We start from the raw sequence: 24,189 nt of genomic DNA on the forward strand, positions 1-24,189 counted from the left end.
GTGGAAAGAGGTTGACCATGGCCACCATTCCGCAGTAGATTTATTTGGTTTGTGCTGAAACAACGATATCCCGATTTTAGAAGATCTTCGAGTTAGAGAACCAAAGAAATTTGGCGAAGACTAAGTCAGAGCCGACTAGCTATTCGGTATAGACGGTAGTAATCATGATATCTTTGAGAGTTCTGTTAATAATGGAAAACAGAGTACAAGAATTGATGAAGCCATGCCGTCCGACGTGGTAACAACTAAAGGATAGTGTCCAAAAGTACAATGAAGCGTTCAGGAGAGTTTGTCGAGGCCCACGAATATTAGGAGATTGAAGATTACGACGAGAGCGAGAACCTGTTAATGGATGTTATGAAAACCAGATAGACATGAATTGGCAGATAGAAAACTTGTTGAATGAGTGGATAGCCAACAAGCAAAGACCAAAGTCCCCTCCTCAATCTGGATTCATTCGTGTGCTTCTAGTTCTGCTATTATCAAAGAGAAACGAATTATGAAGAAGCGAGACTTATATTAAATTCGGCTGAGCAGAAACAAGATTTAGATCGCACATGAGCAGATAGTAATCACAAGGCAGACTTACAGAAAAATTCGGCGATAGACGCGAAAACCCAGGCGAAGCGCTGCTCTAGAATTGATTCTAGAACAATACGTTACTGAAAGAAAAACGTTGAAACATCCCGTGGGAAAGCGATAACCACAACATTGAAGGGGATTACACCCCTTCAGCACAGGCCGCCCACGGCCTCAATCCCCCCCCCCATTGAAAAGAGAGTACCCAGTATTCAATAAAATTCTTTCGTAACCTGTAGTTACTAGGACTTCGCGATGAAAGTAGGCACATGCAGGTTCCTGATCCACTTTCCACGTGTCCAACCATACCATTCCAGTGTTTATACTAATTGTTGTTGACGAGGACCCGACATGGCGTCGACACCCGTTGCCCTTTCCAGAGAAACTCCTAGCTCGCCGCAAAGTGATCCAAGGATGGCGCTGAGAGCATCGGCGCGCCGTTGTTCCAGCTGTTCAAAATCAACGCAGACAGGAGCAGAGTTTTGTCCCTCTTATGCCCTCCATCACTACCCCAGAGAAAGTTTCCATGGTAAGACGCTTGACGACGATAGCTGCAAGCACTGCAAACAAGGTCCGTCCCTACCGAAGTGGAATTACTGAATTTGTTGGATACCCCCTGAGACGCGAGTTCGTTACGAATTTCAAGGATAACTCGAAATTCAAGTGTCGTAACGAGTCCAGGACTTAATTCCCGTTTACTAGCACAATGCGTAGGAAAGGCGAAGGAGCATGAGAATCTGCGTGAACCTCCCGGTATGCGAAAGATACGTTGAAGCGTGGCGAACTCTACATCAGAACTTTGGACAGCCGCACATGGTAGCTGAATCTCACGTCAGGAGACTGAAGAGATTCTGATCAGAAGAGCTGACGCTAGCAGCCTGATGGAGTTCGCGAGGAAGCTGGAAGACGCAAGGAGAGTGCTTACTAACATGGGTTTCAGTTATTCAAGTCGCTTGGACAACGAAGAGACCATAGTCATGCTGATGAGGAAAACTGCCAGACGAAGGCTTAAAGAGGAAATGGGCCGACAAAGCTGAGATCTTATCAAGATAAAGGGCAGAGCTGAGTATGCAGACTTCGTCCAGTTCGTTAAGAATACAGCGGACAGAATTAACAACAGATACGGACAGGAACTAAGGGTGACTTCCTCGACGACAGAAAAGGAAAGAAGAGATCCAAAGAAAGACAGATCTGACCAAAGATATAAAGTCACGACCTTAGCAGCCGTTCAAAGTGATCAGAGCCAATGGCCCATCTGCGATCGCTCACAAATGCCCACAATGTTCAGGACCTCACGGAGTTTGGAGATGCTGGAAATTCAAAAGTTCTTCTCTAAAAGATCGTCTTAAGACGGTGAAGCAACACGGTCTTTGCAGAGCCTGCCTTGAAGAAGGACACTGCGCCAAGTCGTGTACAAAGGGATTCAAGTGTAGAATCATCAGGATGCGGTAAGGAGCATCACTACTTGATTCACATCGAAGACAGCGAAGGAGATTGCGTGAAAGACAACAGCAATTCAACTCGGAAGAGCGTCGAAAGAAATGTACAAGTAAGAGAGGCGACATCAGGGAGTCAGGAAAGAACAAACTCAGTAAAGACAACTAGTCAGTCAACGCCTTCGACCGTCTGCCCAAATGCTATAGCAGTAGAGCCAAGTGATCTCGTCACAGTCAGCGCACTAGAAGTTTGCAGACCGAAAGTATGCTTCAAGGTTGTACCTGTCAAGGTCAGCACCCCTCAGAGTGACAAGCAGATCATCACATATGCATTCTTTGACAGTGGTTCGGACGCAACCCTCTGTATGGAGAGCTTAATAGACGAATTAGAGATCAAAACCAAGAGGCAAGCAAGATTTACGGTGTCTACCGTCAATTCGCAGGAAAGGAAATGCGAATATGAAATAGACTTAAAAGTAGAATCTTTGGCTGGAGACGCACACTTCCGTTTAGAGAACGCACTGACCACGAGACATCTTCCTGTTCTGCCGAAGCATGTGGCGACCAATGAAGAAATAAAGAAATGGCCGCACCTTAAAGATCTTACCCTAAGAGAAATCGACAGAAGAAGGGTAACCATCCTCATCGGTAGCGACCGTCCAGATATTATAGAGAAAGAACTGGATAGAAGAGAAGGTGGTAAGGGAGAGCCTTTGCGGTGAAAACCCCCTTCGGTTGGACTGTCTATGGACCTATAGTAGAATCTACAGAAAGTCAAGTGAATGTGAGTCTTACTAGCACCGAACACGAGAAGCTAAACCTTCAAATAGAACGCATGTATAACGACGAGTTCGGGAACTCTTATAATGACGCAGATGAAGGTATGTCCATCGAAGACCACAGAGCGAAAGATATTATGGACAAATCAGTAAAGTTAATTGACGGACATTATCAATTAAGACTTCCATTTCGTCAAGATCGCCCGATTCTTCCAGATAGCCGAGCGACCGCGGAAAGGAGATTAGAATGGTTGAAGAAAAGGATGCAGAAAGATGAAAATTTAAAGAGAAGTACAATCAAGTCATGGAAAAGTACAAAAGTGAAGGTTCTTCGAGGAGTAGTATAGGGAATGGGGGTTCCAGCGCAATCTCAACACGGGCAAGACCCGTGTCAAAAATCCACCTACGGAAACAACCCACTCCAAGTGTGGTTGGGGGCAACAGCGCAAATATGTTAGTCTATATATGGAGTGCGAAGAATGTAAGAGAACTTTTAAGAAAGAAGCGGATTTGAAAAAGCATTTGAAAATGAAGACGAAGTGTATGAGCAGTTATGATTGTGGATGTGGTAAGAAGTTTGAGACTAAGGTTAAATTGTTTTGGCATTGTCAGGACTGTGAGTACGACTACGACGACTTAAAAAGTGCTTGGTATTAGGTATAAAATATTTCCTATTATATAGATGGAATCCCAAAGCAACTTCAGCACGGTGTCAATACCCGGTAACGGTGAGATTGACGTTAGACAGTTTTGGCGTCAGTCAGAAAGGAAGGTTAAAAGGACTCTCCGAAAAGGTATAGAAGAATTAGGAGCCCTGAAAGCGAGCATAATGGTAGAAGTAAGTTTGTCGAAAGACGAGGTAATGACGACAGCAATGTTGCGATCAAAGTCGTTAGTGATATTAGAATCCACGAATCTGGATAGGTCACTCAGTGAAGCCTTAGAAGCAATAATGGAGTCGCTGTCTAACTACACGAAAGAAGGATCGGGTTGGACAGTAGAGGAGGTTGAAGGAATAGAGATAAGTATAGCCAGGTACGTACCCATACGAGGGGGGAGTTACGTACCGCTACCAACGTGGGTAGAAAGGAAGAAGGCTATTGTAAACGTGAAGAATGAAGACAATCGATGCTTTATGTGGGCAATCAGGTCTGCACTGTATCCAGCAGAGAAGGATCCCTGTAGGACAAGTAAGTATCCCACAGATGATTTAGAGTGGGATGGTGTGGAATTTCCCATGCAGTTGATAGACATCCCCATATTTGAGGAAATAAACGATCTAGCAATTAACGTTTACGGAGTCAGAGAGCAGACGATAGTACCGTTAGTTCTGTCAAAAAGTAAAGGAGAGCGCGTACATTTATTCTACCACGGCGGACACTACTCATGGGTTAAACACATTAGCAGACTATTCTACAGACATACTAAGCACAAAGGCAAAAAGTACTTCTGTGACTGCTGCTTGCTGTCATTTACATCCTTAAATACCCTAAAGAAACACGATGAGATCTGCCGCGGAGTCGAAGAAGTGGCGCAACGGATCCAGATGCCCACCAACAAAGAGCTTTCATACGCAGACCATCAAAAGCAGATGCAAGTGCCTTACGTGATATATGCAGACTTCGAAGCGTTGATAACTAAGGAAGAGCAGAAACGTGGCGCCACGAATAAGGTAGGATTACACGAGATCTGCTCCTTTGGTTACATAGTAGTCAAATCAGACGGTAAAGCAAACCCTCCTGTGATTTACCGAGGTAAGAACGCAGCTAATGAGTTTCTAGAAGCATTGCGAGAAGAGGAGGGAGAGATTAGAGAACAATTAAGATGTCCAAAGAAGATGGAATTTACCAAAGAGAACCAGGAGGCTTTTAACAAGGCAAAAAAATGCTACATTTGCCAACATACGCTTCTTCAGTTTGGAAGACGAGCCAAGAAAGCGTGGGATGAAGATGGAAAGTATCTAGGAGAAGCTCATTTTAAATGCGGGAAGTATGCTAAGAAAGGTGAGAAGCCGGGAAAGCCCTCCACGCATTGCATTCACTGCCACAAAGCATTTGTTGAGGATTTCTATGTGGATAAGGTTAGAGATCACTGCCACATCACGGGTAAATACAGAGGAGCGGCTCATTGGAAATGCAATATAAACTTCAAAGTAAATCCAGACATGGAGATTCCGGTGTTCTTTCACAACCTCCGCGGTTACGACTCCCATTTGCTACTACAAGGAACAGACGGCTCCGACGTCAAATGCATACCCAACAACAAAGAGCGCTACATGTCCGTAACTGTGGGTAAGCTAAAGTTCTTAGATTCGCAGCAGTTTATGGCGGACTCCTTAGCAAACCTCGTAAAGTATAACACCAACTTTCCCATTTCCAGTCAATACGGCGCGGAAAGGAAAGGAGTCTACCCATACGAATACATGGACTCCTGGGATCGATTCAAAGAACCCCTACCACCCAAAGATCGCTTCTACAGCACCCTAAACGAGTCTGGTATAAAGGATGAGGAGTACCAGCATGCGTTAGACGTGTGGGAAAAGTACTCCTGTGAGAACATGGGTGACTACCACGACATCTACCTAAGGTCTGACGTAGTGCTGCTCGCAGATGTTTTCCAAAGCTTCAGAAAGATGGCTATGGAATATTACGGATTGGATCCCGCTAATTTCTACACGGCTCCTGGGCTCAGCTGGAGTGCTTTGTTAAAGAAGACAAATGCGCAGTTGGATCTCCTAACGGAGTACGACATGTATCGGTTTATGGAAGACGGTATTCGTGGCGGCGTATGCGGACCCAGCCGACGTTACGCCCGCGCAAACAACCCCTTAGTAGAGCACGACCCAGAGAAACCAACCACATACATTTACTACCTGGATGCGAATAACCTTTATGGTTGGGCAATGTCACAGTACCTACCTGTGAGAGACTTCGAATGGGATCCAGTGAAGCCGATAGACTTCTACATGCAGGTAGGAAAGGAGGAAGACAAGGGTTACGTCTTAGAAGTGGATCTGGAGTACCCAGAGCGCCTGCACGACGAACACAATGAGTTCCCCTTAGCACCAGAAGCGATAGAGATACCATTTAAGCAGCTAAGTCCGCTGCAAAAGCAAATGTGCCCTGGTTACAAACCGTACAGGAAACTAACTATGAACCTGATGGATAAGAAGAAGTATGTGGTACATTACCGCAACCTGCAGTTCTACGTGCGACACGGAATGCGCGTAGAGAAGATCCACAGAGTCCTAAAATTCACGCAGGAACCCTGGATGCGCCCCTACATTGACTTTAACACGCAAAAGCGTACCGCAGCGAAAATGACTTCGAGAAAAACCTCTTCAAACTGATGAACAACAGCGTGTTCGGAAAGACAATGGAGAACATCCGCAAGCGCGTAAGCGTAAAAATAGTCAGCACCAAAGAGGAAGCAGAAGCATACGTGTCACAGCCAGGCTTCGTTAGATACGTAGAAATGCTGAACTTCTACGTGATTCACATGAAAAAGGCAAACCTCTTACTAAACAAGCCCGTTTACACAGGCTTTACGGTGCTGGATCTATCGAAGCTGCTTATGTACGAGTTCTACTACGATAAGCTTAAGCCAAAGTACGGAGACCGCTGTCGCCTCCTGTACACAGACACCGACTCCCTAATTCTAGAAGTGCAAACGGAAGACGTTTACAAAGACTGCCTTCCCGACATAGACGAGTACGACACCAGCGGTTACCCGAAGGAGCACTTCCTTTACTCTGCGAAGAATAAGAAGGTAATTGGGAAGATGAAAGACGAAATGTTAGGAAAACGCATAGTAGAGTACGTGGGTCTGAAACCAAAGATGTACAGCGTGCTAAAGTTAGACGGCGTAGAAAAGAAAGCTAAAGGCGTAAAAAAGTACGTGGTTAAGAAGGACATTACGCACGAGTCCTACCTCAACGTATTACGAACACGCAAGGAACAGCGGCATAAGATGAACAGCCTGCGCAGCTATGGTCATCAGATACATAACGTCACGCAGGAGAAGGTGTCGCTGTCTGCATTTGACGGTAAGCGATGGATGTGTGATGACGGAGTGCATACGATAGCATTCGGACATCACACGATAAGCAGTTCTTCCAAGACGAACCCACGTGTGGGGCCATCGTGAAGATAATACAAGATGGGCTGACCCTTCTTAGCTATTACGCTTCGGATCTGGTAAGTTTCCAAAGACCAATTAGGATCCGTAGCTCTTTTGGATCCTCCTTCTAATTCACCCGGTCCGTAGAGATATCGGACTGTGACATTACCTAATTTTTTTTTCATGGGGGAAGACCGCCCTCGAACTTCTGACGTAGGACTTGTGCTCCACGTGTTTCTTTTTTATGGCATCCTTGGGTTTCATTCCCGTAGCCCTGGCCGCCTCGTTGTTCAAAGCCGCGATGACCTGGGGGAGCCGCTGAGTCCATTCCCTGTTGCGTTTGGAGGGATCTTCCAGCTCTTTCCAATACTGGTACCCAAAGAGACGCTCAGCCAAGGTCTTATTGAATCTTTCAACGATGCTCTGACCCCTGTGGTACTCTGCTTTAGCTCTTCTAATCTTAGTGTCGTGGTCTTTCAGGGTCTTGGTAACCACGCCCATAAACTCCGTCCCCGCATCCACTTGCAGCAGCTTAGGCCATTTCAAGACGCGCTTATAAACCCTACCTAGGGCTTCTGCGACTTCCCCAGAATCCTTGCTGGTTATGGGTTCGGCGTCCTTGTATCTGCTTGCGATATCAACTACGGTCAAAGCGTACCTATAGGTCTTCTTTCTCACCTTATCGTGCGGCAAGAAAAGCAAATCCGCCTGATGAACTTCATTGGGGGTATTTACGGTAAAGCTGGGCCTGGGAATGTACTTAGGCACGGGAAGATAGACCTGCCAGAGGGTTTGTTTTTTCAACCAGTTCTTAGCCGTTTCGTCTGATACCCTGGCCGCGGTCGCGAGTTTCTTGATAGCTGACGCTCCTCTCCAATAGCCTTCCGGCCCATAGTAAATCCTTTTAAGTTTGTCCTCTACGCGGCCCATTATATGAATTCCAAAACGAGATTGATCTTACGTCCGTTAAAATCCACCGTCTTTCCGTCCACTTTAATGGTGATGTTTATGCTTTCTACCAAATTAGACAAGTCATAGCTCAAAGAAATGGGAGTGTATTCCACTGGGTCAAATGGATTACCTTGGGGCAGAAACTTGGACATAAGAGAAGACTTTTCTCCATTGTTGTAACTATGGACCAAGTCGCAATAGACTTCATAAGAGGATGCGACTTTCCATTTCACATCATATGTACTGCCGCTATTTATCGTGGTACTAGTAAGACCCAGGAGTTCTACCAATGAACTGTCCTTTAAATTAGCGCTTCCACTATTTTTCTTGAATTTCATTTCATGGGGTAATCCTGTGGTAAGAGTATATCCATGCTTTGCTAGCTCCTTAGCCAGTGTTATAGGGGTGTAATGGGAATCTGGTATTTTTGGTTTGGTGCCGGAAGTTCCGATGACAAAGCCATTAATTAAATTATACCAAGAATTATACAAAGAGCAACTAACCAACCGAACCTTACAGGCTTTGATGGGGGGATTCAGATAAGTGGTAAAGTTATTCTTGTCGCTTTCCAAAAAGACGATCATATATTACAGGGGACAAGTCCCCTTCGTTAGAGCAGATACGCCAAGGCCACGCCTCCCGCCAGCCCTGCGACTCCTACAAAGACCAACTCATTGTCTTTTTGTTTCTTAGAAGGCTGGTAGTAATTCTTGAACTGAGGCTTTCTTAACCCCGTTAATGCCGCGGGGTGTGCTTGCGCATAAAGTTTGAAGGCGTAGTCTGTGTTTTCGAAGTTCTTATCCGCCTGCATTTTGTCTTGGTAATTCTTATCCAACCAATCCCTGTAAGCTTGTCTTTTTTCATTCCAAGCTGCCACGTCCCGCTGATATTTCTCCAGCGCTAAGTCGTGTCTCTTCCTTTCGGCGGCCAAATCTCCGCTTTTGTCGCCTCTGACTAATCTATCCAAATATTGACCACCATAATTAGCTCCAGTGAATGCTAAGGCTGCAATAACTCCACCTGCGACCACGCTAGCCATTTATACATTAGGGATGTACTTTTCCTTCCGTAGGTAATCCTTTACCATGATAGCCCCGCCAACGGCAGCGGTCATCTTAGCAAAATTAGCGAAGCTCTTGCTTGGGTCTTCAGTAAAGTCTTCTTTGAGCACTTTCTTACCTACCCAACCAATACCCGCAACAATAGAAGTAATGATAGCTGCTTCTTCAACAGTTTTCAATAACGCGGTTGACATTATATTACAAAGCGAGAAGGAAAATCTAGGTCGCCACGGTACGTGGTGATAAATCTACTCCATTTCAGGGATCTTACTTTTTCTAACCTCCACAGGTGCGCGATACGTTGGTGGTTCTACCTTTTTCGTTGCCCGCCATTGTAAGTAGAGGCTGCCTGCTGCTATAGCGACTCCTAACGCGCCAATGACGTATCCCGGATTAATAAAGGATTCCTCTTCTTTTTCCTCCACCTTTTCTTCTTTTTTGGCTTTGTTCTTCCTGTTCATCTCCGCGAGCTTCTTTCCGGCAGCGACTCTGCCCGGAGATTTAGCCTTGGTAATCTTGGTATCTTCTACGGGAGCCTTTTCTGGTTGTTCTTCGGTGCCACTCATCTTATATTAAGGGACTTGAAGGACTTGACAAGTAACTTGATGACGACTTGACAATGACTTGGCAATGACTTGACAACGACTTGACTAAGTACTTGAGGTGACTTGACAACGACTTGACTAAGTACTTGAGGTGACTTGATAACGACTTGACTAGGTACTTGAGGCGACTTGATCAGGTACCTCAGCAAGTGCTGCCTGGAAGACCTTTTCGACTTCTCTGTCCTTCTTGAAGTCCTTCCAAGATGTTCCAAAGGAACCTAGTACCTCCTTCAAGTCGACGTGCTGAGCTACGTGAAGTGCCGCAGAGGCGACTGCCATTAACTTACCGCACTTCAAAGACAACCACCCACAGGTTATCTTAAGTTCTTGGGCGATAACATAGTCCTCGCTTATGTCCTTCCGCAGTTGCTCCACGTCGTCTATGGGCAGCGCAAGTCCAAGCAATTTAGTGGCAAGTCGGATAGCGGAGTCTACTACGGCGTCCGTGGTCTTACTTGCAAGGGCAGCCTCGTACCTCTTATGGAACTTCTTAACCTCCTCTTCTGACAGCTTATTAACCTGCTCATGGGTAAGTTCCTTACCTATCATTTCTTTACACTTCCCAGAAGACACAAGGATGTTAAGTTGTTCCTTGAGGTTACTTTCATCTAACTGTGTGGGGACTTCATCTAAGAGCTGCTCAATGTCCATATACATTAGGAGTTAAAGATCTGCGATCTTTATGGAATACGGAAACCTCAAAGAGAAGATCATCTTGGAATGTTGGTGCGTTTTTAAATGCCGCATGTATTCGTGTAACTGTTCCTTGGATATCTCACCGCCGTAGTCGCTTAAGATGGTTTCCAGGTCAGACTTACTGGGTGTATAAAATACTATGAGAGAGCCTATGTTTTCCCTGAAGGGTTTAGAGACGCTGGTAAGTTGCTGGGAAAGCAACCAAACGCTGATATTGTCGTGTCTGCCGCTGAAAGCGAGCTTCACTAATTCGGAGGTGCGTCTTTTTACGTCGTCCCCGCAGGCGATGTCATCCAGTATGAGGAGCGTCTGTGTATCTTTAGGGAATTGCTTGTGCCAGAACTTCAAATGACCGGATAACTCATTAGGGTCTAAGATGTCCACAAAGAAGTCGTCATCGTTCGCGCCTATACCAGTCCAGGTGCGGTTGTTCACGTAGGTGGGGCATAATAGCACGATGTAGTTGAAGCGGTATCTAAAGGGTCCTAATAGCTGCTCCACGACGAACTGGGTCTTTCCGCAGCCGGTGGGTCCTACGATAAGAGCATTGCAAGGAATATGGTTTGGATCCATTTATATATAATGGAGCCTCTGGAAAAGACCATCGCCTACATGCAAGATAAATTAGATACCATTAAGATGCAAAGAGAAGAGATCGATCGATTACGGGAGCGCGTGCAAGAGCTACACGAAGAAATGTGCAATCTGAAGCGCACAGAGAGGCTTGCTGCGCTCTGGACAATGATAGGTTGGGCTAGGGATTCCCTTAAGGACTTCATGCGATACCCTCTGTGAATATATATATATGGACTGCATTACATCTGAACTACCTGCTGACTGCATTGTCGTTACCCCTCCAACGCCAAAGCCTCGTAAGAAACACAGCTGCCGTCACTGTAATAAGGTATTCTCTGAAGAAGACTTCGTTGGACATTGGTGTCCCGCGGATACTAAAGCACAAAGGACTTTAGACGACGTTCGAGGAGGAGACTTGGAAGAGTAAGAGGTCGCAAAGAAGATCTTACTAAGCCCCAGCAAGAGGAATTAGCATAGGTCTTCTTTCTTATTGTTATTTTGTTAAATACTGCAAAGAGGTCTCAAGTAAGGGTCTATTTTTTATCGTCATTTTGTTAAATTACCACAGATGATATCAAAGAATGGTTAAGATGATGTCGATGATCTTACTTTAACAATTTAACAATAAAGGATAAGACCTACATCATTATCTTTTGCTGGTTTTAACAATTTAACAATAAAAGATAAGGTATATATAATGAAGTGCGTGCAATGTGATAGAGCTTTTAGTAGCAAGCAGCGACTGCAATACCATCTTTCCAAGAAAGTCTGTCAGAAGACCGTAAGTACCCTTTGCGGTGACTGCGGTAAGGAACTGTCCACTGTACAGGCCCTACGATATCACCGCGAGAACAGAGTCTGCCTCAAAGACCGTTGTCTCCGTTGCGATGAACCTCACTTCGAGGAGAACTGGCATAAATACCGCTGTCGTCGTTACCACCTCGAAGATGTCGTCTGTGAAACCCACGGAGACTTAGCCGAACGTTGTTGTCCCCACGAAACCTCCCGGGCGCTCACGCGACGTAAGAAGGAAATAGACCAGACCTTCGTATGCTTTGACGACGTCGAGGGCGTGAGATGGGAAGACAGGGAACACTGGGACGGCATTTGCGTCCGATGTGGCTGTCTACGTAGCGGTCAACATATTTGGTGTTGCCTGTACGACGGACCCAAGCCCTTAGACCATTACCTTGCTGTAAGAAAAGCATGGAAAAATGAATAATATATATATAATGTTACCTTACATCGCAGCGTTCGCAGGAGGAGCCTTAATTACCATATCCACTAATTACATGACAGAAAAAATGAGGTCCGCCGAGGCAGACCAATACCTAACCGCCCACGAGGATGACTAATCATACAGAGGATTAGCATCCACCCTACGTTCAACGTCGAACTTCCATCGCCCGTTAACCTTACCATAGCTGCGTATGTGCGTGTACTCTTCACCTTGAATGACGTACCGCACGCAGTCCGGCGCCCATAGCGTGCACTCTTTACCTTCGTATTCGAGGACCAACCTTAAACGGCTGATGTCTTCGAAGACGACATAATTTTTTATTTTGTATGTGATGCCTTGGGTCAATTCACGCCAGTGTGTCTGTTCAACTATCATTATATCTATGAAATATTCTTTGGTGAGTCCTTAACGCCTCCTGCGTCTTAAAAGCCTTAACACACCAAGGACAAGGTACACGAATACCTTCCGCGTAATAGTCGATCTCCCTGCATATAAGGTCGTAATCTTTGCACACCATGGTTAGGTAACCATTTGCCTCGTATTGTGTGAGTAACGCCTCTTGTTTAGGTGATAATACGCCGTTACCCTTAGGTGTCTTCAACTCCAAGCATAACCCATTATACTTTTTATGTGCATTAAGAACTAAGATGTCGGGTTGCCCCGCCTGATACCCTTTCTGCCAACATACTATCCTTTTGCTAGCTGAGTCCTGTAGTTCTCCAAGACCTGGTGCGAGCAGTAGGATAGGGTGGAATCGACGTATGTAGTTTACGACCTTCTTATGCAGGTCAAATTCATTTTCTATTTTGAATACCAACTTGTTAGGACCGTCAAAGCGCCGCTCTATTTCATACTTACCTGTTTTCCTGAGGGTAGGGAGAACGTCACCTAACACCCATTTTCTGAACTCCTTAGCTACGGACTTTTCAGATCCGAATATTAACTCATAAAGACCCATTTCAGTGATGTAAACGGAATGTGGTTGCGCATTAAGGGTGTCAGTCAGATTTACACCCTTTATAGACCTCAAAGTTACCTTGTTTTCCTCTGAGACGTGATCAGACGCCGCTTTTCTGGAATTTACGTAACCCAAGGCATCAGCCACGGACTTTGCTTTGAAATAAAGTTTATCGCCTTGCACTATGCATTGCAGTTTGGTGTTGTTGTTTTCAAATACGCGAAGCATTATATACGTAAGGGATATTTTATCCTTTCTTGGATGAGGGAGCGCAGCGCGCGAATCAATACGCAACGCTCTTTAGCTGATTCATTTCTACGCTCAACTGGGCGTCAGACACCACGAAGATGTATGCGTTGATCTTGTCTGAGTCGCCTGCGCTAGCGTTTAAGTCACGCTTGATTTCCAGGGTAATGCCGTCCTGGGTATTTACCAGACGCAATCCCTGCCCATGTAAATCCTCGTCGTTGGTGGTTCGCATGTCAATCCACAGTGCATACTTATTGGTAAAGAACTCACCGGGTGCAACTTGATCCCCAAACTTTCTTTTTATTTCCCTGTAGATGTCTGAGGGCTTCATTCCCTGCGAATACACCTTATTTGGAACTCCATTGATGCTAATCCCGACGTTGGTGATGCCGGGGTTATGAAAGGCTTCAGAGTCGCGCTTACCGGCTTCATAAGGCTTAATAAATACCAACATCAGCCCCGTAAGACTACGACGTGGTAAATTAATGCTCTGAGTAATTACCGCGTCTGTCTTATCCAGGAAACTAAAGGTTTTATACATTACCGCGTGGTCGTACAAGAAAGCCTTTCCAGCACTGTATTCCATGCCAGCGCTACGTGCTAGATCTTCGGAGTGTATGGTTTCATACTGCAATTCCAGGTTGGTAATGGCGTATGGATGAATACTTCCCGACAACGCAGTGCTTAACCCGCCAATGATGTTAGTCATGTTGGCTAAGGTCACTTCAAACTGCAACTCACTCAACTGTCTAGGATAATAAACCCCGTGGCTGGTAATAGCCTCAAAGTCCAATGGTATTACGTATTTAGTACCATAGGCTGTCTTGATGGCCTTTGCATCTGCCACGTCAGTTGCGTCGCCAGAATCGGTAGGTTGTGTCTTGGTGGGAGTCCTAACCTTACGTAATATTGCGCTACCGATACCCTGCTCTATTTTTTGTGCCCTTTCGAATGCAGTCAGCCACAGATCTTTGTAGGTGGTGTACAGGTCATAGTTGTTTAAGTCTAAGAGGGATTCCCCGGCGAACTTTACTCGCATCTTTGAAACGATGTTGCGACCAAGGTTGTTAACGATAATCCTTTCATCTGTGGGGCTTGACTGTACCGCTAGGTCGAACCTTAAAGCCAAGGTGCCAGGAACTAAGACTAGGTTATCCGTTAGGCGGGGCACACCTACGTACAGCGTTTCTCCAGGTTTAGCGCTGCTGGGGGTAAAGGTGACCCGGTGAAAGGTGCGTTCTGCTTTCAGTCCGCCAACCTGCTTAGGTAATACGTTGGGGTTTAACTTTGAGCTTATCATATATAATGGAAGTAGAAGGAACGGATTTCGATCCCCTTACCGAAGAAGGTCAAGTCGACATTAACGACGAAGAATACGACGCATGGACTAAAGGCGCGGAAACCGACCCCCTAATCTACGACATGGCCCTAGAAAACACGTACGGCAGTAGGTGGAAAAGCTTCAAGACCTCCTTGAATCGCATGTGGCACGAAAAGAACCCGGGTAAGTCCGCCCCCGAGTACATAGAACTTCGAAACATGGGTGAGCAGGGAGCAACCGCGCGGGAAACCGTAGAGTGGGCAACGCAAGAGCTAACGCAGCGCTATTCCCACTTCGAGGCCGACGACGTAAGGCTCACAGAACGCGGAAACAAAGTCCTCATAAGCGTTCAAGACATGAGATATCCCGACAAAAACCGTTGGACCAAACCACAAGTCCTCTTTGACGAAAATGGCTCGGTCAAGGTTAACGTGGCAAGATTAAGGGGCTTCCAAGTGGCTACCCGGAGTGCGTTAGAAAGGTTGGAAACCCTAAATGAACGGGTTGCGCTAGAAAAACGCGTCGAGGGGCTACAAGAAACGTTGGAAGAAAGGGAGGCAGAATACATGAGGCAAAACCGACTACTTCTCGATGCTCAAAAGAGAGAAGTTGATGACAAAACCCAAAGAATAATAGAAATTAGAGGACAAAGAGACAATGCCCTACGCGATAGAGACCAAGCCCAAAGGGCTTTCGACCTCGCCTTACAGGAGCTAGACCTGACAAAAGAGGAAGCTAAAAACTTGCATATCACCATATCCGGCTCTTTGGAGGAACGGCGGCAGTTGGTTGCCGAAATCAACACTAAAGAGGAGCAAATCCGGCAAAGAGATCAGGCCATCGAAGACCTGGAGGGGCAAATAGAGCGGCAGCAAGAAGTAATCGAGGACCAAACTCGTACCGAGGAAGAAAGGGAAGCAGCTCAAAAGGAAGTGGAGGCCCTCGAAATACGCCTTGCGGAATTGCGGGCTCAAAAGGAAAACCTGGAAAAAGAGCTGGGGCTTACCACCAAGGAAAAGGTAAAAAGAGCCCTTTTGAAGTATGGCGTTCCGCTGGCATTCGCGGTCGCTATTTCGAGCGTAGTAGGAGTTATCCTATCCGCGCTTAAGGCTACAGGCGCGGGCGTAAAGAAATTAGGCAATGGACTAACGGACTTGGGAAAAAAGATGGCAGCCGGTCTTCCTGGGCTGCTGGGTTCGGTTGTTTCCTTGGCACTTAGGGCTGGCGGAGAACTGTTGAAGTTCGTGGGGAATAACATTTGGATCTTGGTTGTCGCTATTGGGGTGGTACTCCTGAAGAAGCTAGGTCGATGAAGGGACCTTGGATTTCCTGTCCTTAGAATTGCTGCGCTCTTTCCGCGTCCTTGATTGAGGATGATGAAAGATAGTATTTGCGCCGCCCTGATAATTTGGGGCTAGCGGCAGCACGCTCATAGTGGAAATGGGTTTATGACTCCAAACCGCATCGATAATATTGCTACCCACGCCAATGCTGTTTATCCTTGCGCTGCCCGGCGTCGACCCATCGTTGCTACCGTCATCAGGAAATATTTGTAACTTAGCATATTTACAATTAATTACCATATGAAACGTGACCGGCGTCAGATCTTCTCCGCTAAATTTGTTTGGCTCCATCGAAAAGTGGGCCGCTCTTCTGCTGTTCGGGGAAGTTCGATAGGGGGGCAAAGGCTCGTCATTCTCATCGACAAGCCTAAACCCCACATTCGCGCTCACTCCCGTGTTAATGCTAATGGTGCAAATGACTAACGCAGGACCTCCAACTTCAACCCACATTCCCATATCAAACCACTCATGCCTTGCGTACTCCTTTACGTCTAAGTAGTGAACGTAATGCGTTTCACTTAAATGCGGATTCATATAATTTAAGAATCACAGATTCTCACAGGCTTAACACTGTAAGAGTGCTGATGGTCGCGTGATTATAAGGTCGATCTCTTTGATCTTCTATACTATTTATGCACGCCGACGCCGTGTCATCTACGCGTATTTGCAACTTTACCTTCCCATGGCAATCAGCAACCATGTGAAAAGTCCAAACCGAGAGATTTTCGGTGCTGGTGTCGGGCGGCTCTACCGAGAAATGTGTAGGCTCTCTGTTGTTTGTCTTCGCGCGCATGGGCTGTAATACTCCATTGTCGTCGCAGAAACGAAATCCTACGTTTGCATCACTCGCCGTACCAATGCAAATACTGCATATTATCAACTTCTTTCCTGAGTAGTTCAAATTCACGGACATGCCCGTGACATCAACCCAAGATGCTTGGGTGTATTTTTTCTCGCCTGTGTAAGTCGTATAAACACAATCTACTCCAGCTACGTAGGGGTTGTTCATCGCCATATATAATAACTCAGACCAACGCCCGCGGCGGCTAAGCCGGCTTTTAGTAAGTTATGGTCATATTCCTCAGGTATCGCAGGTAGGACCTTCTTCTTTACGTTCTTTGGTGCGGGCTTTTCTACGTGCTCCTTCTTTGGCTTCTCCACGAAATGGGGAATGTTCCTAAGAGTGTCAGAGTTCACGTCATTCACCCCAAACTTCATATCCTTAGTAGCTCGTTGAAGTTTGTTGTTGTATCCTACTACAGAACCAGTATTTATAGATAAATTACTAGGCATTAACCAACAACCCGGGGCTACTGCGTAGTCCAGTCGGGCCTTAGAATTTTGTATAGCTAGTTGGTAACGCTGTACGCCCTTGCTAATGTCGCCCTCCAAGATTGAACTTTCAAATAAGATCAAAGCTTCGGCTCGCGTCTCTTCTGCGGCGCCGGTATTCCCCACTATACTCGATCGGGTGTTTACCTGAGCTCCAAGGATGGAATACACGTAAGCTTCTATGCTGCGGTTCAAACGGGCAAGGCCGGCTTTGGTTAGTCCTTTACCTTCTGGGGGTATGAAATTAAAGTATTGCTTCGTTTGCTCGTCGTTGGTAATCTTAATAATCAGTGGATTGGCCCCTGCATACTTACCGCCCTCATCTTTGAACAGAGGTCCGTCTCTGACTTCCTTAGTGGTTTTGGTATTTGGTTCAAAGAAGGTGCTACTGTCGTGAGTTTCTTTGTGATATCCCGTGTCCCATCGCAACTGCAGCGCATGAACTTCCTTATCACTTAGCACATGCCCACCAATCCCCCAATAAGCCCAAATATGTCCCAAACCATTGTTAGCACCGGTAGTGCATCTAAAATCCTTCCCTACAACACCGAACTCCTTACAAAGCCTGTTATAGGCTGGAACGTCGTATTTGTTATCTCTAGGATAAAACGCAGCATCTCCCGGCAATGCAGTAACGCCCATCTCATGTAGTATTCTTCTAACCGTGAAGTGAAAATGAAACATAAATATTGAATTCTTCATCAAGTTTGCGCTTACCCCACAGCCGCTAGTGGCACACCAAACCGCAAAGTTCAGCTGCTGCGGCCAATAACGCATGTTAGGACCACTTAACCATTCATGAGATTCCTTAGCGGTGGTATGATTAATGGGCACGTTTTTGAAGATATCTCGCACCTTTAACGGAAAGGAATGCTTGTTAAAGATCCGCATGTTCAGCGTTAGGTCCAAGCTTGGGTGTTTATCAAATGAAACTGCGGGTATCGGATAAGTACTGGTACCCAGCAATAATTCCTTTGACCAACCTTGCACGGGCTTATGTTCAACATATGTTGGCTTAGGCTTATGTTCAACATAACCAGAATTCTTCAGTTGATCGTCTATCTGATTAACCAGCGTAGGTTTCAAATCCTCATTACTGTACATTCTGGAGCCGTTATAGTAAATACCATCGGGTCTTCTTTCGAACTTACTAGCATCCGCATGTGGAAACATCTTCCTAAAGGCCCTCCAATTCCAGTAATCTCGATTATTGTGATGTGGCTGCTCCTCAATATCATTCCCAAAAGCGTCGTACATTAGTATATATAATGGATGTTATACCTTCAGCACCTAAGTTGTACCCAGATGTTCCCTATACTACACCTAACGAACTAAACGCCGAAAACTTTCGTCTGAATAAAGCGAACTTAATCCTGGCTTACTTGGAAGGGCAAACAAAACACTATGAAAAAGTTAGGAAGAAATACGTCAGAGCCCGGAGTACGCTACATAAGATTGCGATAACTTCAGGATCCATATCTGTTGTGTTAACGGGCTCTGGCGTTGCTACTTCGCTTACTGGGCCGGGAATAATCGTTGGAGTTCCTTTGGCCGGCGTTGGGACAGCTTGTGGTATCATTTCGGCTGTTGCTACGGGTATTATGAAAAAGCTATCCACGAAAATATCCAAGCATGACACGACAATAGCTCTGTCTAGGGCTAAAGTAAATACAATTACCGATCTTGTCTCAAAGGCTTTGCGTGACAGAAAGATAGACGACGTTGAATTCTCGCTTATTCTGGCCGAAGAAGACAAATACGAGAAATTAAAGACGGACATAAGGAATAAAAAAACAGTCGTAAAAGATCTTTCCGAGGAATCTCGCAAAAAGATCTACCAGGAGGCAAAAGAAGAGCTTCAAAGAAAGCTTGCTCAGTAAACATCTGCTTCGAAAAGAGCGTGACGGGATTCTATTTACATATCGAACGTCAGTCTAGAAAATATGCAGATTAGTTTCACAAATCTATTTCACAAATGTGAAACGTTTTCACAAATGTGAAGGAAAATTGTGAAGGTTTTGATTGGCTGAAAACATATGACGTAATCGTCCACTATCTTCTTGGAATCCATCCTAACAGGGGGTGGTTGGGGTCAATTTTGTAAAATATTTCATAGATTACGTCAGGGTAATAAGGAATATCCTTATCCAGCCGACAAAACATCCACTCGGCTTTTGTCATATCAGAAACCTCAGGAATAGACTTACCGGTAATTTCAGACAAAAGATAGGGAATAGCTTTGTAATATTTCCCTAGTTTTAATTTTTTCAATGTCTTCCGTAGACTTTGCGGGGTTGGCTCTTCTAAGTGGTCTATGATTTTCTTCTTTACTTCGTCGCTTAAATATATCGGATGTAAACCTTGGATATGACTCATCCAGTCCCTAAAGTATTTTATTCTCTTGTATGGGGTCTTCTTACGACCTCCATTGGCATAATATTGCTCTTTGGTAGCATTTGGTACGGCATTACGAATATTCTTACCACATTCGTAACACTGTGCTGACGTGTCGTCTTCTATTTGCATTTTCTTGTCACAACAAACATACTTATTTGGTGGTGGGGTAACAAACTTGGGTTTCAAGCACTTTACACAGAAATCATAAGCAAACTCTTTACATTCTTCGCACTCCATATATAGACTAACATATTTAAGTGCGCTGTTGCCCTCAACCACACTTGGAGTGGGGGTCGTCCGTAGGTGGATTTTTGACACGGGTCTTGCCCCGTGTTGAGATTGCGCTGGAACCCCCATTCCCTATACTACTTCGAGGGAAGTGCTGGAAGAGGAACTCCATAACCTGAAACCAGTATGGTACTTGCCTCACCATGCAGTTTGGCATCCGAGGAAACCAGAGGAACCGCGAGTAGTGTTCGATTGCGCCGCCAAGAGTGGAGGTACTTCGTTGAATGAACAGTTACTTCAAGGACAAGAGAATACAAGTCCGTTGATTGAAGTAATCCTAAGATTCAGAGTGAACGAAGTTGCTGTGGCAGCAGATATTAAGAGAATGTTTCATCAAGTCCACGTAGTGCCAGAGGACCGCGGCGCATTGTGTTACCTATGGTGGCCAAACGGAGATTTAACTAAAGAACCCAAAGTTCACCAAATGCTCGTACATATATTTGGTGCAACATCATCGCCGAGCATCGCTGGATATGCACTGAGAAGAACCGCAAAGGACAACGAGCACGACTTCATGCCAGAGAGCATCGATGCTGTGTATAAAGATTTTTACGTTGACGACTTGTTGAAATCGTTTGCTGATGTTGATCGAGCTATACGAGTGAGCAAGCAGTTACAGACCTTGCTAGCTAGAGGAGGATTCAAGTTAACAAAGTGGATGTCCAGTCATCGCCAAGTTTTGTCAGAATTTCCAGTAGAGGAACGCGCACCAGCGATCAAGGACTTAGATTTAGCGTCAGAAAGTCTACCTGTAGATAGAGCCCTGGGAATCCACTGGGACGTAGAACAAGATACCTTTAACTTAGTTACGAGTAGCAAGGCACATCCGGAGAATCGAAAGGGCGTCCTGTCATCAGTTGCAACTGTTTATGATCCCCTCGGGTTTGCAAGCCCTCTTCTCCTACCTGGTAGAGAAATAAATCAAGAACTTTGCCATAGGAGATATGACTGGGACGAGAATCTCCCACCAGATATACTTGCCAGTTGGATAGAATGGAAAAAAGGACTTGCAAGTTTAAAAGATCTAAGTATTCCACGTTGCTTCAAACCAAAGAACTTTGGTACTGTAGTGAGGGCGGAGCTCCACCATTTTGCTGACGCTTCACAAGAACATGGTTACGGAACGGTTTCCTACCTGAGACTGATAAACGAAAGAGGTCAGATTCATTGTAGCTTTGTGATGGGAAAGTCTCGTGTTAGACCTTTGAAGAGCACAATGACCGTACCCAAGCTGGAACTTACAGCCGCAACCCTGCTTGTTCAGATGAATAAGTTGATTGTCAGAGCGTTGCAAAGAAGACTCAGGATCGACAACGTCAGTTATTGGACAGATTCTATTATCGTTCTTAGATACATCTTCAACGAAGTGAGAAGATTTACCACCTTCGTCGCAAATCGTGTTGCCATTATTCGACAAGAATCGGTTCCAGAACAGTGGAAACACGTAAGATCCGAGCTTAATCCAGCTGATTATGCTTCAAGAGGGATCAAGGCAACAGAATCAAGAAAGCTGCAGATATGGAGACAAGGACCAGAGTTTTTGTGGACGGAAGAAGAAGAATGGCCTCCACAGCCACCAGAGATATCGGCAACATTGTCAGAAACGGATGAAGGAGTTAAGAAGGAGAAAGTGACAGTCGGAGCAACGACGCTGCAGAAGGACTTTTGGGACTCACTGTTTCGCAAGTACTCGACCTGGAACAGGCTAAGAAGAGCAGTTGCATGGCTCATCAGAGCTGTTCGTAAGTTGATTGAAGCTTGGCCGCGTAAAGCTGAGCGCGACAGCGCCAAGAGCTTGCGACCCAGTCAGGAGACCTTGTCAGTTTCGGAAGTTGAAACAGCGGAGAGAAGAATCGCGAGATTCATCCAGAAGGAGTCGTTCTTAAACACTCAAGACAGTGAAGTAGGAATCTTGAGCAAGGAAGTTAAAGAACGATTCATCCACCTGAAGCCAATTTTAGAAGACGGAGTGATTCGGGTAGGAGGGAGATTGGATCGTTCACATCTGTCCTATGATGCGAAGCATCCCATCATCTTGCCTGGAAAACATCCAGTAACAGAGCTGATAATACGTCATTATCACTATCGCAATGGTCACGTTGGAACCAATCAAGTATTAGCCGAGATACGACAACGTTTTTGGATAATAAGTGGAGTGTCGTCGGTTGGAAGAGTCTTACGCAAGTGCCACGAATGCAGGCGTCAGAATGCTAGGATGGGAGAACAGATTACAGCTCCACTACCTGAAGTGAGATCGTCTTCGGACGGACAAGAACTAGTCTATCCGTTTGCCGCAGTCGGCTTAGACTACTTTGGACCGCTGTACGTCAAAATTGGACCAAATACAAGATCCAAGAGAGATCCTGCCTTGAACAAGCGATACGGTTGCATATTCACGTGCCTAAGGTACAGAGCAGTCCACATCGAGGTGGCACAAGACTTATCTACTGATAGTTTTATCAACGCAGTGATACGTTTCGTTAGTAGACGTGGACCCCCAAGAATCATATACAGTGATAACGGCACTAATTTCAAGGGAGCAGAGTTAGACGTCATCAAAGCAATGAAGACGTGGAACCAAGATCGGATACAGAACGAGCTGAATCAAAGAGATGTACAGTGGAAGTTCAATCCTCCCGCAGCGAGTCACCAAGGTGGCGTTTGGGAACGTCTTATCCGATCAGTCAGAAGAATTCTACACTCCATGTTAGGAGAGCGTCTTGTAAATGATGAAACGCTTCACACATTCTTAACAGAAGTAGAGAAGATCATGAATGACAGACCCATAACGAACGTCTCAAGTGATCCCCGAGATTTGGAGGCACTCACACCAAACCACATATTGCTACTCCGCAAGAACACATCCCTACCCCCAGACGAGATAAAGGATGTCGACAAATATAAAGCAAGATGGAAGCACGCCCACCTGTTAGCAAACGAGTTCTGGCAGCGATGGACAAAAGAATACCTGCCGATGCTGCAAGAGCGACAGAAATGGCTACGAGAAAAAGCTAATTTCAAGGTTGGCGACTTAGTCCTCTTAGCAGACAAGAATACCCCAAGAGGTCAATGGCCAAAGGCATTGATTCAACAGACAATGCCGGATAACGACGGAGTTGTAAGACAAGTGATCGTGAGGACGGCCGATGGAGAGTACCGCCGAGACGTGCGAAAGCTTTGTATGCTAGAAGAAGAATTATTGAAGACCAAGACTGAAGCCGAGGACCAAGCAAGAAGCAGTCCGCAGAAGAAAGAGTAGCCACAAAAGTGAACACGAAGGAATGAAAGCATTCAAGACTTGAACTGTTTATAATTAAGTTACAAGAGACGTTAAAAAGTGTTAAGTAATTTAGTAAATGATTGTGTTTAGATGGGCAGAAAAGACCCAGAATAGTCTTTGGCGGGGGAGCGTGTAAGATTAAGAATTTCCGCAGACTAGAGGCCCCGCAGGCGCCATAAATATTTAACATCAAGAATCAGTCGAGCGTGCATCATTAACTTGTAAGTAGTTTTCTTTTTTTTTCTTTTTCCTTTTTAATTTGCCCCTTTTTGTGAAGCTTATTAATTATAAGTTGTTTGTTGTAGCGAATCGTACAATCTTCCGTGTAATTGTCGAACAATTGTCAAGCTGGAGCTAATAAATACGTATGTTGGAGTCAATGTGTACGAAGGCTCGACTATTTATGTAGTTGGAGACTACACTCGTGCTAATATTTTTCAAATTGCACTCGAAACCATTCGATTTCCTATACAAATTGAACATCATAACAATCTTTAACATTTAATAATAAATCAACATTCCTATTACGTAGCAACATTTATTCGTTTCCATGGCGACTCACTAAACTTTGGCAAGGTAACATTTTGCTTTCTCTTTTTTTTATTTATTTAGTTATTTTTTTATCCAGCACTGAATCATGACAGATTTAAACGTGAAAAACCTACCCATTTTTCTTTTCCACACATGACCACTCTATAGCTAGACTTCCTATAATAACATTTTCTGAATTCTTTCTTTGTTTATGACATTACCGAGCTGTCTTTACTCAGCATCCTGAAAACGCTGTCAATAATAATCAGACTTTGAACGCAATAAATTATATCTTAGTCAGGATTTGGTGCATCACTTCTAAAATAAAATCTATTTTTGAATTTTATATTGTATCCTTTATTAATTGCACTGTGTTGCTTACATATTGGTTTTCGTCTAAGACCCACAACCATTGCTCAAATATGGCAATTACCGATTACCTTGAAGT

General features: G+C 45.1%; 2 protein-coding genes across 2 annotated transcripts; one reads left to right on the forward strand and one right to left on the reverse strand.

Annotated features, from left to right (window-relative positions):
- Positions 1-11,470: 11,470 nt before the first annotated feature.
- Positions 11,471-20,003, reverse strand: LOC148906743 (uncharacterized). Its single transcript, XM_089037486.1, has 2 exons — positions 19,453-20,003; positions 11,471-11,995 (listed from the first exon to the last, which is right to left on the reverse strand). The coding sequence occupies exons 1-2, from the start codon at positions 19,997-19,999 to the stop codon at positions 11,988-11,990; spliced, it is 555 nt and encodes a 184-aa protein (XP_088893612.1). The 5' UTR covers positions 20,000-20,003; the 3' UTR covers positions 11,471-11,987.
- A 13-nt stretch (positions 20,004-20,016) lies between these two features.
- LOC148906744 (uncharacterized) lies at positions 20,017-23,594 on the forward strand. The gene is made up of 2 exons (XM_089037485.1): positions 20,017-23,431; positions 23,516-23,594. Exon 1 carries the CDS (start codon positions 20,256-20,258, stop codon positions 23,187-23,189), a length of 2,934 nt encoding a protein of 977 aa, XP_088893611.1. The 5' UTR covers positions 20,017-20,255; the 3' UTR covers positions 23,190-23,431; positions 23,516-23,594.
- The last annotated feature ends 595 nt before the right edge of the window (positions 23,595-24,189 follow it).

This window comes from Actinia tenebrosa, unplaced genomic scaffold (genome assembly GCF_029948245.1).
Source record: "Actinia tenebrosa isolate PJP-AT-01 unplaced genomic scaffold, QUT_ActTen_1.0 PGA_scaffold5__44_contigs__length_20552954, whole genome shotgun sequence".
Taxonomy (NCBI): Eukaryota; Metazoa; Cnidaria; class Anthozoa; order Actiniaria; family Actiniidae; genus Actinia; species Actinia tenebrosa.

Coding starts and splice junctions, on each gene's coding strand:
- LOC148906743 (XM_089037486.1), bottom strand. CDS start 19,999: ATGGGGGTTCCAGCGCAATCTCAACACGGGGCAAGACCCGTGTCAAAA.
- LOC148906744 (XM_089037485.1), top strand. CDS start 20,256: ATGTTTCATCAAGTCCACGTAGTGCCAGAGGACCGCGGCGCATTGTGT.